General features: G+C 40.1%; 3 protein-coding genes across 3 annotated transcripts; all 3 read right to left on the bottom strand.

Annotated features, from left to right (window-relative positions):
- Positions 1–3,585: 3,585 nt before the first annotated feature.
- LOC142334927 (uncharacterized) lies at positions 3,586–5,475 on the bottom strand. The gene has a single exon (XM_075383256.1). It carries the CDS (start codon positions 5,473–5,475, stop codon positions 3,586–3,588), a length of 1,890 nt encoding a protein of 629 aa, XP_075239371.1.
- Positions 5,476–5,541: 66 nt separating this feature from the next.
- On the bottom strand, positions 5,542–6,927 carry LOC142334926 (uncharacterized). Its single transcript, XM_075383254.1, has one exon. It carries the CDS (start codon positions 6,925–6,927, stop codon positions 5,542–5,544), a length of 1,386 nt encoding a protein of 461 aa, XP_075239369.1.
- Positions 6,928–6,951: 24 nt separating this feature from the next.
- On the bottom strand, positions 6,952–9,141 carry LOC142334925 (uncharacterized). Its single transcript, XM_075383253.1, has one exon. The coding sequence runs from the start codon at positions 9,139–9,141 to the stop codon at positions 6,952–6,954; it is 2,190 nt and encodes a 729-aa protein (XP_075239368.1).
- Positions 9,142–14,903: the final 5,762 nt, after the last annotated feature.

Raw genomic sequence — 14,903 nt, 5'->3', positions numbered from 1 at the left:
AAAATGTGAAGGAAAACAGATGAGTTAGGTCAAATATTCACAAAACTTTGAACCCCGATAACTCCGTATAAAAAGCGGAAATTGAAAAAATCTTATTTATTTATTATTCTACGTGGGACGGGATTTTTAATGTTACCACTCACAACTCTCTACGATGATTATATCGATCGGCCAAAATTGTCTCAACAAAAAACCATTTGAGTATATAGTTCCTCCCCCACTAAAGTGGGTCGGAACAATTATGGTTATTCTAAAGAGAGAGAGAGAGAGAGAGAGAGAGAGAGAGAGAGAGAGAGAGATAGCACCAATAAAGACGTTCACTTTCAATTTGTGCCTCCGAAACAAGATGTGACCTAGCTAGTATTAAGATTGACTGAATTCTAAGTACAAAAATTTGCTCAATTTTGCCAAAATGCATTTGAAATTTTTGTTCAAAGGAATTTGATTTTAATGTAATTTAAGTTTCAGTTTCTTCCATTTCTATTTACATTAATACTTTTTCATTGAAATTACGAGTGGTTTTTATCAAATTAGTTCAGAAATCATCTGATTCGTTTAGTCATCACATTTTAAGTCATTGACACAGGAGTGAAAAAGTTCTTCACTTTAGAGGTAAAAAAAAGTTCGTGAACGGCACTTAATTATTTTTATGTCGTTTATAAGCTTCTGTAAACTTTTCTTTTGATAAACTATTTTGTGAACTTTTGTTTGCTCTTTTAAGGCAAGTAGTATGCAGTTTCAATGACTGAAATATTTTCACACTTTGTTCTATTTTTGTCTTTTTAATGAAAAACTTCTGCTTGACGGTTTTCTTCTAAAAAATTCATTTGATTGCATTCCGCGGGTAAATTTTTCACGCTTGACTTTTTGAATTTATGTGTGATTGGATTTGCTTGCATTCGAATTTAGGTGGGTTGCTGAAGTAAGCCGCTAGTGAGTGATGACCGTACATAGCCCTGTAGGGTAGAGATTAATTTTGCGACTCTCGTCCGAAAAGTTGCGGGTTCGAACCCTTCCCCATTCAGAAATCATTGCACCATAATAATTTCTAACGTACGCTCTTTCTGGATTGTTTGCCTCGACAGGCTTTTGCTAGAATTTTGGCCGACGATAGTCAGCTTATCTTAATAAAACGGCTACATTTAAATTAGAAATATGCCAGCCAAATTGTTCCAAGAGTGCGTACCGTAGATTTCGGGAAAGGAATTCTTTTTGCTAATAATTTTTATTCGGAAACTAAAATATCTGATAATTGTGAATTTAAATATTTGATGATTACTGGGAAAAAATGTTCAGTATTTTGAGTTCCATCATTGAACTTCAACTAAGTTGCGCTTTCCTGGATACGTTTAGTACCGCAATTTGTACTTTGTTGAAATCGGCCTACTAATTCAAATATTTTTTACTATCAAATTAAAAAACGTGATTATTCCATTCTGCTTTTAAGGCGCTTCTCAAAGGTACCTGCGAATACTTAGTATTAAACATTTCTTCATTGTCAAAAAGTGAAGCCAAAAAAGCACAGAACATTGAATTTCACTTTGTGCTCAGTTTGGAACAATTTTTACTTAGGGGAAACCATAACAGTTCCTCCAAAAATGACATTTTCATTTGGAGTCCCAAATGCTACAGCAGTTTTTTTGCGTGCATCTAGCTTTGAAGCAAAAAAAAATTAAATTGCAAAAACTATCATTTGTTCTTGCTCTATTTATTGTGTTTTTTTGTTGCACTTATCTTTGAATTCTGTGCGTAGATGGTCACTTAAATGCGTTAGCAAACCGTTAAAACTGACATGAGTTTTCCTATCACAACTTTCAACTGATACCGGCTGATGACATGCTCAGGAATTGAGCACAATAGGATTCATGATTAGTTTAGTCTTAAACTTGATTGTTTTCTATTGCATCTGGTTCTATAAATCAAAAAAAATTTAGGGTATATTCGATAGTTTAATTTCTCACTCATATACATCTCCGAAGGAGATAATTACAAAATTCAGACTGCTAGCCAAGAAACTTCACGCTTCTCTTGGTTTTTCGTGTGTGATTTGAATTGCTTGACTTAAGAAGTTAAATCTGTTGCTAAAGTGAAACAGACTGTGAGCGGTAATCTACATAGCCCTGCAGAGTGCTGATTAATTTCAGCGACTAACATCTGAGTGGTCGCGGGTTCGAACCACTCTCCATTCAGAAGTTTTTGCTCTATAAAAATGTCTAGTCTTTTCCTCTTCTAAATTATTTGCCTCTGCAATCTTTCGAGAGAAATTTGTCCGACGCTGGTCGTCTTATGTTTTGTTTAAGAGTTAGGACAGCTATATTTTTCACGAGTGCCTGCAATTGATTTTGGGGGAAAGTAATCCTTTGCTAATTTATTAAAGCCATTTTTTTATTCAGAAGAATTGAAATGTCCGATGACTTCAAATTTTAAATTTTGATTACTACTCGGAAAAGAAATTGATAAGTTTGGGTTTCTTTAGTGATTTTCATTAAATCTTCGTTTTCCTGGTTAAATTTGGTTAAAATTTTTGTACTTTGTTAACTTTCTCTTAATCGGTGGAAAATTTTAAAAATCGGCTGACAGTGGAAAAAGGTAACTTTTGATTTCCACGCGCTTCCTGAAGATACACGCGAATACTTACCACAAAACGCTTCTCTATAGTTCAAAAGTAAAAGCACAAAAAGCACAGAACGTTTTGCTGGTTTTGGAACAATATTTAATAAAGGAAAATGTTAACAGTTCCTCTGAAAATGACAAATCTTTTTTTTTGGGGACCAAATGTTACAGCAGGTTTTTGAGCGCATCTAGTTTTGAAGCAAAAAAAAAATAAGTGTTAAAAAATCAATTGTTCAACCCCTATTTATTGCATTTTCTGATTAACTAAGTTGCCCCAAATCTTTGACGTCACTGTGTAATTGGTCACTTAAGTGCGTCAGCGAGCCGTTAAAACTGGCAGTTATGACATGTTTATGCTCTTCGGCCTAAGTCTTGCATACCAAGACAACTTTTCATTAATATTTGTTTTTCTGAAAGTCGCGACTATGGTAGCAAATCAAGCTCTATAAATACATCATAATTCGCGCCATTGGCACACAAGTTATGGTCAAAAACGGGAAATCCCTTACTATAAATAATATTGAAAGTGAACGTCAACCACTTCTGACTTCTTCAATAAAATCAACATATAAAAAGCTTCAACGAAAATAGGTTGGGGGAATGAAAATCATGAAATGAAAGGGTTTTGGAGGACGAAAGTGTAGGTGGGGGGAGGAAAATGAGGGTGTGGGGGGAGATAAAATATAAAGGAACTTGGTTCCTTTACACTCCCGGCAACAACAGCAAGCATTTGATATGAAAATGTAAACACAATAAAGCAAAAAGTTTTCATTCCGACATTGAGTTTTGTGTGTGTGTGTGTGAGTGTGTGTGTGTGTGTGTGTGTTTCGATGAACTTGTTTCAGTGACCCTCCGGCGCACCTGACGATTGTGGGAACACACGGCTTAGGGTTACTGCTGGTCTTTGTACCATTCCTGTAGCCGTCTGGATGTCGAAACTCCTGGCTATCCCGTCTGAACCTCTGCGTGCTTTCACAATCTTCCCAAGAGGCCAGATGCAGCCTCCTTGAGCACCCACACAATGTCACCTTCATCCAGCTCATCATGTGATCTTTGCCACTTCGTTCTCTTGTTGAGCTCAGGAACATATTCCTTCAGCAACCTGCTCCAGTAGTGATCAAGTAGTGTCTGCGTCAACTTGAAGTCCTTAGTGGAGAACCGCTGGTTGCTGTTCACAAGAGGTTTCAAACACATGTGAGGTCGGCGAAGGAGGAAGTGATTCGGAGTAAGTGGTCCCTCATCTGAGATGCTGCAGCCCACATGAGTTAATGGCCGGGAGTTCAAAATTGCCTCGGCCTCTGCCACAACTGTCTGAAAAACTGAGAGTGTTAGTTTCCGACTGCCCAGCACTATTAGTAGACTCCTCTTCGCGGTCTGTATCAGCCTCTCCCAGACTCCTCCGAAGTGTGGTGCCAATGGAGGGTTGAAAGTCCACTGAATGTTCTGTTGAGCCAATTGCAGTCTGATGTACTCATTATCTGGCTTGTAGCTTCTCTGGAACTTTAACTTCATTGCTTGGTTGGCTCCAATGAAGTTTTTGCCATTGTCACTCACAATGAGGTCAGGGTATCCACGTCGCGAGACAAATCTGCGGATTGTCATGAGTAGACAATCAGTTGAGAGGTCATGGCATACTTCTAGGTGGACAGCTCTGGTGACCAGGCATGTGAACAAGCAGACGTAGTGCATCTGGGTGCCCTCTCTCTTGTCCTCAATGTAGAAAGGTCCAAACATGTCCATTCCTGTGTTGATGAAAGGGTACTGCTTGTTTGCATCTGGAAATCTGAATTCAAGAAGATCGGCCATCTTGGGTCTCACATTGTCTGCCCTCCATCGTCTGCAAATGAAACAGTATTTCCCCAGACTTCGCAGCACTTTTCTCAATCCAATCATCAAGAAAGTCTGTTGCAGGTGAGCCTTCACATGTTCCACACCCTGATGGCCACAGTCATGGTGCGCCTTTTCAATCAACAGTCTTGCAATTTTGCTCCTGCTATGGAGAAGAAGCGGATGTTTTGCATTGTAGGTTAGAGGTGCCTTGTTGAGTCTTCCTCCTACCCTCAAGAGTCCGTCTTCATCTAGAAAGGGTGTGAAGGGCATCAGCTTGTCTCCTTTCTCAAGATTGCTTCCCTTCAACAGTGCAGAAATTGTTCCTGAGAACAACTCGTTTTGGGACATTCTGATGAGGTAGTTCCTTGCCCTGTTCTCATCTGATGCAAAAGTGTTAGTGTTGGATGTCTCAGGTGATTCGTTTTGTCTTCTAGTTCGAACTTTTGCCCTGAAGCGTCTTATTGCCTGGAACACCATTCTAGTAGAGTTGAGCAGTCGACTCCATGTTGAAAATTTGTCAACCTCAATGACCGGCGTCTGAAGTTGTGTCGCTTGTGTGGCGCATATGTGGGGATCACTGTCCTCGGCAAAATTCCAAGAGTCTTGAGGTTTGCTCAGAAAGTCCGGTGGTTGGAGCCACAGCTTTGGTATGTCTGATGGGGTGAGGCCTCGTGTTCCATGGTCAGCGGGATTCATCTTTCCAGGGATGTGTCTCCAATTCTCTTGGTTGGAATTCTCGTGAATTTTGGTTAATCTGTTGGCAATGTACATTTTCTGTCTTTGCTTGGATTGGATCCAACCAAGTGTTGCGGTGCTGTCTGTCCAAAAGTGTTTTGAACTTATTGTAGTTGTCATCTCGCTCTCACAGAACCCAGCTAGCTCTGCTCCAAGTGTTGCAGCTTCCAACTCCAGTTTTGGAATGCTCAACTGCTTGATCGGTGCCACTTTTGTTTTACTGATCACATATCGGGATGTGGAAGATCCATCGGCGTTCGTTGTCCTCACATAAACTATGGCAGCAATTGCACTCATTGAGGCATCAGTGAACGTGTGAAGTTGATGGGTTCCATTGGTGTTGGGAATCAAGCATCTGGGAATTTAAATTGGAGTCATGTTGTCGAACTCATCCATCCACTCCTGTAGTTCCTGATGGTAGCATTCTGACACAGGTTGATCCCAGTTTCTTCCCTCTTTAATGATTCTTTGGAGGCTGCATCTAATTCTGATGGCAAAGGGTGATATCAGTCCGATTGGATCGAACAGAGAAGCCGCCATTGAGAGAACCTTTCTTTGGGTCATCTGTTGTCCTGTGTAGAGAAACTTCGGTTTTGCAAACATCAACTTGTCAGTTTTGGGGTCCCACGTCTGACCAAGGATTCTTTGGGCTTTCATTTCCGCCTTGTCTTCTTCCAGTAGGTTTTCTAATGCGGCTGGTCTGTTGCTCAAGAACTTCGTCAGATTGAATCCTCCTGTATGTAAAACAGTTTTGATCTCCTCTGCACTTCTGCGGGCCTCCTCTTCAGAAGGGTAGGTCTGCATGAAATCATCCATGTAGAACTGCTGCATGATTGATGTGTAGGCCTCTGGATGTTCTTGTTTGTGGTCATTTGCACACTTCTGCAGAACAAATATCGCACAAGAAGGTGAGCATGTGGCTCCAAAAATGAGTCGATTGTATTTGAAGATCTTTTCATTGCCATCCTCTGTCCAGAGAAAACGGAGATAGTCTTGGTCTTTTGGTTGGATGCCAATCTGCATGAACATTGCCTCGATGTCCGCTGTGATTGCCACTGAGTACTGTCTGAAGCGGAGAAGAAGGCCATGCAGGTTGCAGAGTAGATCCGGCCCTGTCAGCAATGCATCATTGAGTGAGAGTCCCTTATATTTGGAAGCAGCGTTTGTGACTCTGCGGATTTTGTCTGGTTTCTGTTTGTTGATCACTGGGTGATGGGGAAGGTACCAGACAGAGTGTCTGCAACTGGGGTCTGCAGTTGTGATGTAGTTTTTATCCAAATCTTTTTTGATTGTTTCCTCATAGCGGTCTCTCAAGTTTGTGTCCCTCTCCAACCTCTGCTGCAGAGCTTGCCACTGAACTTTGGCCATGAAGTAGTTGTTAGGTAGTGTGATGTCTTTCTTCCATGGAAGTCCAATCTGGTATCTGTCACCAATGTGTCCTATGGTATCATTGAGGATGGAAACCGCCTCCTTGTCATCTGAAGACTGTCCCTTTGCAGAACACTGATTGAAGTTCACTCCTTCAATTGTCCAGAAGAGCTGGAGAAGATCTTCATCTGGATCGTCTTGCCGTCTCTTGATATGATTGAAAAGTGTTATGTTTGTTCTGTTTGACTGTCCGACCCTCTTCTGTGTGTACCTCTGAGGAATGGGCCCTGTCAGTGTCCAGCCAAGCAGAGCCAAGCGGGATGTGGAAGATCCATCGGCGTTCGTTGTCCTCACATAAACTATGGCAGCAATTGCACTCATTGAGGCATCAGTGAACGTGTGAAGTTAATGGGTTCCATTGGTGTTGGGAATCAAGCATCTGGGAATTTCAATTGGAGTCATGTTGTCGAACTCATCCATCCACTCCTGTAGTTCCTGATGGTAGCATTCTGACACAGGTTGATCCCAGTTTCTTCCCTCTTTAATGATTCTTTGGAGGCTGCATCTAATTCTGATGGCAAAGGGTGATATCAGTCCGATTGGATCGAACAGAGAAGCTGCCATTGAGAGAACCTTTCTTTGGGTCATCTGTTGTCCTGTGTAGAGAAACTTCGGTTTTGCAAACATCAACTTGTCAGTTTTGGGGTCCCACGTCTGACCAAGGATTCTTTGGGCTTTCATTTCCGCCTTGTCTTCTTCCAGTAGGTTTTCTAATGCGGCTGGTCTGTTGCTCAAGAACTTCGTCAGATTGAATCCTCCTGTATGTAAAACAGTTTTGATCTCCTCTGCACTTCTGCGGGCCTCCTCTTCAGAAGGGTAGGTCTGCATGAAATCATCCATGTAGAACTGCTGCATGATTGATGTGTAGGCCTCTGGATGTTCTTGTTTGTGGTCATTTGCACACTTCTGCAGAACAAATATCGCACAAGAAGGTGAGCATGTGGCTTCAAAAATGAGTCGATTGTATTTGAAGATCTTTTCATTGCCATCCTCTGTCCAGAGAAAACGGAGATAGTCTTGGTCTTTTGGTTGGATGCCAATCTGCATGAACATTGCCTCGATGTCCGCTGTGATTGCCACTGAGTACTGTCTGAAGCGGAGAAGAAGGCCATGCAGGTTGCAGAGTAGATCCGGCCCTGTCAGCAATGCATCATTGAGTGAGAGTCCCTTATATTTGGAAGCAGCGTTTGTGACTCTGCGGATTTTGTCTGGTTTCTGTTTGTTGATCACTGGGTGATGGGGAAGGTACCAGACAGAGTGTCTGCAACTGGGGTCTGCAGTTGTGATGTAGTTTTTATCCAAACCTTTTTTGATTGTTTCCTCATAGCGGTCTCTCAAGTTTGTGTCCCTCTCCAACCTCTGCTGCAGAGCTTGCCACTGAACTTTGGCCATGAAGTAGTTGTTAGGTAGTGTGATGTCTTTCTTCCATGGAAGTCCAATCTGGTATCTGTCACCAATGTGTCCTATGGTATCATTGAGGATGGAAACCGCCTCCTTGTCATCTGAAGACTGTCCCTTTGCAGAACACTGATTGAAGTTCACTCCTTCAATTGTCCAGAAGAGCTGGAGAAGATCTTCATCTGGATCGTCTTGCCGTCTCTTGATATGATTGAAAAGTGTTATGTTTGTTCTGTTTGACTGTCCGACCCTCTTCTGTGTGTACCTCTGAGGAATGGGCCCTGTCAGTGTCCAGCCAAGCAGAGTGTTGACTCCGTATGTTGTGCCAGTGGGTCCCGTTGTGAACTGTCTGGGAACTGTTGCTGTGAATGCGTCTGCTCCAATCAGTATTCCGATCCGGTTGTCCCTGATTGTTGGAAATCTTATGCTCTGGAGGTGAGAATGGTCTCTGCAGATCTCATTCAACATTTCAATTTGAACTCTTGGCATGCGAAACTCGTCCATTGCTGTTGCGTACACAGGGATTCTGATCACAGGACAACTGCTGTACAAAGCTCCTATGCCGATCATGACATCTGCTGTTTTGACTGAGTGTTCACCATGAAGTGAAGCTAGTGGTAGGGTTATGTCTTTTGGTTGTTGAACTTGAAGTGCATCAGCAACCTTCTGTGTTATTTGAGTATTGTCACTGCCACTGTCCAGCAATGCGTAGGTTTCAATGCAAAGATCTCTGTTGAAAAGTGTTACTGGTATTGCCTGCAACTGAATCTGCGGTCTGATCCAAGAAGTCTCCTGCTGGTTGCTGCAGGTGTAGTTTTGTTGCGGAGTAGTTGCCTGCTGCTGAGCCACAGTGCGTTGATTGCTACTCTGCTGTCTGTTGTTGTCGTTCTGCGTGTTCATCGGCTGAGGGTGAAAACCATTTTTGTTCCAGTTGCCCCTGTGTGAAGTACTGCTGTTAGATCCACCATGTCTGTTTTGAGTTCCACTCTGTTGGTTGTAGTTTGAACTCGTCTGCTGCCTTTGGTTTTCATTGTTAAAGTTACGTCCATAGTTTGACTGGTTTTGGTTGGTTTGGGGTCTGAAGTTATTTTGTGAGTTTTGGTTCCAGTTCCCATTTGGTTGTGCATATTGTTGCATCTGCCTTGCATCTGTCCTATGGAGTGTTGAGTGATGGAAACCATTGCATCTGTCCACAAGGCACCTTGTTTTTGATTGACAGAGACCCTTTTCATGACCTCTTAGACAGTTAGGACCTCTTAGACAGTGAGATTGAACCTTCTCACACAACACTGTCGGTCATACACTGTTTTTTCCAAGTATTCGGGACATCGACCAAGGTTGTGGTTTTGTGAGCAGAGTTGACATGACACATCTGGTGGCCCCCTTCTAGAAGAACTGTTCACTCTGGTTCTCTGGTTCCGTTGTGGGGAGATGTCCTCACACGCCTCTGCGTAGGAGTCAATCCAATCAGCAAAGTGGGTAAGGTTAGGTTGCAGCAAGGCTTGGCTTCTTGTGTGTTGATTCCATCTGATTATCATGGTAGCGTTCAGTTTGTCTCTGGCCATTCTCAGGACGGCTGAAGACTTGAGGTCAGCTTCAAAGTTGTGAAGCCTGAATGTTTGTACCAGTCTCCTCAAGAAGGATGAAAAGCTCACAAAAGTGTTTGGTTCGTCCAGTCTGGGTTTCGGCCACTTCTCCAATTGATCTAGGTATGCAGCGTCAATATGCTGTGGTTTGCCAAACTTTCTGGTCAGTTCAGCGATAGCTTCATGGTAGTAGTCCCCATTGTATGAGTATCCACTTATGGAATCTCTTGCCTTATGTGTTACAGAGTTTTGGAGGTATGTCATTTTTTGAGCGTCTGAGTGGCCACTGTTGTTGTGAATGGTCGCTTTGAAGAAGCTGAACCACTGGTGCCATTTCAAAGGATCACCTGTGAAATTATCAATTGATATCTTGGGCAAACTCATTGTGTTCTGTATCATCAGTGCCTGGTGTTGCATCCAGTCTGGTGGAGAACTCGGGAAACTCGGAAAGCCATTGTATAGGTTGTTGTTAGAGCCGTTGTAATAGTGTACTTCATGCCCGGTACAACTGTTCAGTGGTTGTTGATTTTGTGGTGTGTACCTATGGTTCATGGTAGGACCAGCTTGGCTATTGATGTGAAAAGAAAGTGGTTGTTGCAAATGCCCAGCTCTATCCTCACTCTCATGTTGGTTCTGTCCTCGAACATGGTTCTCTTCTCTCGATCGAATTGAATTTTGCCAGCCCTCATCTATTCTCAAGGCCCCTGTGAGAAATTCTCTGTTCCTTCCTCTCTCTTCAATGTTAAAAACGGGTTGAGAATTATCAGGGTCTTCTGAGTCGGACGAGTCGGCTTTGTTTGTTTCCTGATTGTTGCGGCTTGCCAACTGATGTTTCATTTGTTTCATTGCTCTATTGCGTAAAGGGTACTGTTTTCTCAGTAGATTAGGGGAAGGCGCTGCTGATGTGTTGAAAGCAGATTCAGTGTCACTTGCATCCGTTCTGTGTGCTTTTGCTCTCTGTTTGCATTTCAGCATGGTTATGTTTCTTTCAGCAGATTCATTAGCAAGTGTTGTCAACTCTTCACTTGTTAGCTGTAGCTTCATGAGTTCACTGCAACTTCTGTCCAACTGCTCTTTTTGAGACCTCAAAAGTTCCAAAGTTTCACGTAGTATGCTTAGACCTTCGTTACTATTGCTTTGTTCTTCGAAGAGGTCTTTTACTGCGTTCCACTCTATCACTTTCAGCTGAAGTTGTTGCTTGAGGCTGTTCTTTGCTGTTGATGATGCTTTGGACTTGTTTGGCATGTTGATTGTGTTACAAGACTTTTCTTATTTTACAAAGTTTATACTGCACTGTTACTGCACTATGTTTCCTTGTAACAGCCCTATTCTAGTTTTTGCTATGTTAAACCTATTATTTAAATGAGGCTGTTGCTTACTGTGCTTAGCTAATGCTTTTGTTTAATGTTGGATTGCTATGTTTATGCTTGTCGCTATCACTAAGTGATGTTTGATACAGATATGATGCTAATCAGAAGTTGCATAGAGTTAAACTTTTCCACTAATCAGTGAAATTCCTACAAACTTAGATAAATTAGGTGTTTGTCTGGTTGCCTATTTGATTCTCGAGCGAGACAGAAGGAACCCTAACCTGTGGTGGTTAACTTTCGACTATTGTGTGTGTCTACTGACACTGGTGGGGGGATAGCTTCACGTTCCTATAAACCTTAAGGTAGCAAGGGCATACCAGGCCTTGCAACTAATCCTAAGTTAATGTGTGTGTTGGTGGTGCTTTAAATTTCACCTAGAGGAGGACCTACTCCTTTCAAAACTAATGCGGAAAGATACTATATTGATCCAACGATAACTAGTCGCCTATTAAAATCCAGCCTTTGAAATGAAGACATTCAAACCCGCAAGCAAGACCAGCCCATCTGTCGTGAATAGGCATCCCACGCAAGCATCCTTTTCAGGAGAACTCTCATCTCAGTCTTCACTTCTAGGGCCAGATTAAAAATCAGTTGGATCATTTGTGATTGTGATGTTTTTGATTAAAAAGTGTGAAGTTATCAAAACCAGAGTTTAAAATGTGCTAAGTGTCAAATGTCTAAGTTCCCCCCTATAAAATCAAAAATTCGCCAGTCTGCGTCGAGCAAGTTTCAAAGGTCCTTTTTTGACCCTAGGATACGCCAGAAATGTTTATGCTCTTCGGCCTAAGTCTTGCATACCAAGACAACTTTTCATTAATATTTGTATTTCTGAAAGTCGCGACTATGGTAGCAAATCAAGCTCTATAAATACATCATAATTCGCGCCATTGGCACACAAGTTATGGTCAAAAACGGGAAATCCCTTACTATAAATAATATTGAAAGTGAACGTCAACCACTTCTGACTTCTTCAATAAAATCAACATATAAAAAGCTTCAACGAAAATAGGTTGGGGGAATGAAAATCATGAAATGAAAGGGTTTTGGAGGACGAAAGTGTAGGTGGGGGGAGGAAAATGAGGGTCTGGGGGGAGATAAAATATAAAGGAACTTGGTTCCTTTACATGACATATGTGGTCACAAACCTGTCGAATGATAACGGCTAATGACATGCTGTGGAATTGAGCACAATGGGATTCTTAAATATTTGAGTCTTATGATTCCTTTTGATTGCATCTAGTCCTAAAAAATCCCTTGAAATATTTCTTAGGGTATATTTGATAATTTAATTTTTGAAGGAGATAATGGCAATATTGAGAATGCTCGCCAAAGTAAGGTCAATCTTGAAACAGGATTTTCGAATTGGAAAATTTGTACTTGAATTAGCAAATACTTTCAAGTAAGCTGAATTGGCGAAATTTCTGTACAGATAAAGTTGAGGCGTTTCAGGAATTAGTTTGTGCTTTGGTTGATTGTGAAATATTCTGATTTTAAGTTGTGCAACAAAGTATAGCGACGCCCAGATTATGATTCCTGTAAACATTGAAATTGTACGTTGAAATTGTACGTAAGAATTTTGCTGCCCATGCCTTGAAATTAGTCTAACTAAAATTCGGGCTAAAAGTTTAAAATACAGCTTTTTTTTGCCAAATGTGGCACCAAATAAGCTTCTTCAGAACACTTTGTTTAAGTTGCTGAAGATAGACACAAAAACTGCCGTTATAAGCTTCCCAAATTTCAAACCGGTCCGTTTTTATTTCCGTTTATTTTGAGAGTGTTCTGGAATTAAAACTTGATCGCTTTTCCCTAATTTAACTTGATAATTTTCCAAAATTCGACCAATTATCATTGTTATATGAATTTTTGTAAAATTATCTAACCTTTGGAAGAATTGCGGTTCATTAGTGGAAGAGCAGCAATTGCAAGGCTAGTTTTCGTTTAACCATGTATTTTCAAAACTCAAAAACCCTTCTGATTGCAATGGGGCACTTTCTTTTCCGCGTTCTTTATATTTAAGGTGAAATTCAGGCTTTTTGTTAGATTCCGTATACCTGTAAATGAGGGCCAATGACCATGTAAATTAGTTTTATTGAAAATGCTAATGGTTTTTGTGGCTTCAACAATTTAATGTTTGAAATTCTGAGTTTTGCCTGTATTCGTTGTTTTTGTAATCTTATGACTAAGTCCCAACAATCACAGGTGAAATTGGCTTCTAAGGAGTTAACTTTTCTAAAAATTATTAGTTGAAAGATATTAGTTGCTATCACTACTAGAATTTTTTAAGAAAAAGACGAAGGATTTTTGAGCTCTGCCACCTTTTTCTTATTTTTGTCAAGTTTTAGCTTAGTCTTAGCAAAAAGAGGTCAAATCATTTTCTTAGTAAAATTTAAGTTAGTGTCCATTGCGACATTATTTAATTTTTTGCTGTATAAATTAATTATTTAATTATTTATTTTTCCGTTTGATGTTTCAGGTTGTTTTTGCTTTATTGTCACGTTATCGCATTAACGTCTGGTCATTTATCGCATTAATGTTGACGAATAAGTCGCAGTTGAACATATCTAATGTTTTCAGTGTATACATTATGGTGTTAACGGCTGCAAATTCGTTTTCTCGAGTGATATATTGTGGAAAATTACAGGTCTCAATTACATCTCTGTGAGATACTAATTAAACTATTTATTGGTTTCAGTTGATAGCTAAGGGCTTTCCTAAGTTCGAAAATAACTGTTTTCAAAAAAAGTGACCGTTTTTTACTTTGTCTTTGTTGTTTTGTCTACCTTATACCTAATCTCTTTAAGGACAGGTCCCATAATTTTCTGGTGGAACATAAATTGATTTTTTTAGTTGTAGTTTTAACTGATGTTATTTTCACTGTGATATCAGGTGTGTTTTAAAAAACAGACATCGAGTTTTGGTCTGAATAAATAATTTTTGCTGTCATTTGATTTTGTTGTTTGTCTTTTCTTGTAGTTTTTTCTAATGGCAGGTTGCATTGGTTTTCTAATACGGCATTGTTCTTTGTTTAGTGTCGCCGGCAGGCCTTGTTCTTTTTCTAGAGAAGCAAAAAAATTGTTAGCGGTTTTTGTGCTATTTTGCATTTTTTGCTATTAATGTTTCTGGTTTTTTGCTGTTTGATTTGTGCTTCACTCAAATATGTGACAGGTCTAATTGGTCTCTTAACGCTGTATTATTTAAATTGTTTATCGGTTTGTGTTTAAAAATATATTTTTATTCATGCATCATTTTCTAAAACCAAAATATGAGTTTCTATCTTCTTAATTTGATGGACAATTAAGTAAAATATTTCGATGACGCCGGCTCTGAACATCATGGGAGAGCGCACTTTACCAAGTGTCGTGTTCACAGCCGTAGATTCTTTTAAATATTTTTATAAGACGGAATAAAACAAATCAAAGGGAACAGCTATTGAGAATAGGAAAATTTTTTGGTTTGAATCCTGTGCCATTGGTTTGACTTTTTCTTCCATTTTGTCTAACAGACTTTTCCTATACTTTTTAATTTACATTTGTGAAACCAGTAGAAGTTGCTTGAGCAAAAATGACAAGTTTTTAGCTGTGACATTTTTTTGACGTTCCATCCTCCTTTAAAATGCAGATACATGCTAGAAAATTGATATCTCATTATTATCCTCAATTTTGATATACACTAATACTTTTTTGTTTCTCTAAGTGTTGCTATCTTGGAAATATAAGTATAGCTATGTTGAGAAAGATTCTAACGGAATTGAAAATTTACAAAAAGTTACTATCGAAAGCGGTCTTTATTTGAGCAATAATATTATCTCAGATTGTGTCTTCAAATTATTGTAAAGTTCTATTGAACAATAAAAAGAAATGGCCATGGATTTAAAAACTTACAGCAAGAAACTTTCAAGATGGCTTCAAATCTGTGCAATAATTTTTCAGGGTTGACTCAATCG

This window comes from Convolutriloba macropyga, chromosome 2 (genome assembly GCF_964194025.1).
Source record: "Convolutriloba macropyga chromosome 2, txConMacr16.3, whole genome shotgun sequence".
In the NCBI taxonomy this organism is placed as follows: Eukaryota; Metazoa; Xenacoelomorpha; order Acoela; family Convolutidae; genus Convolutriloba; species Convolutriloba macropyga.
Note: the sequence above shows the minus strand (reverse complement) of the source record. Positions and strands in the feature narration are given on the sequence as shown.

Bases quoted from the DNA above. Each gene is read 5' to 3' on its own strand.
- LOC142334926 (XM_075383254.1), bottom strand. From the start codon at position 6,927: ATGAGTGCAATTGCTGCCATAGTTTATGTGAGGACAACGAACGCCGAT.
- LOC142334925 (XM_075383253.1), bottom strand. From the start codon at position 9,141: ATGCAACAATATGCACAACCAAATGGGAACTGGAACCAAAACTCACAA.
- LOC142334927 (XM_075383256.1), bottom strand. From the start codon at position 5,475: ATGAGTGCAATTGCTGCCATAGTTTATGTGAGGACAACGAACGCCGAT.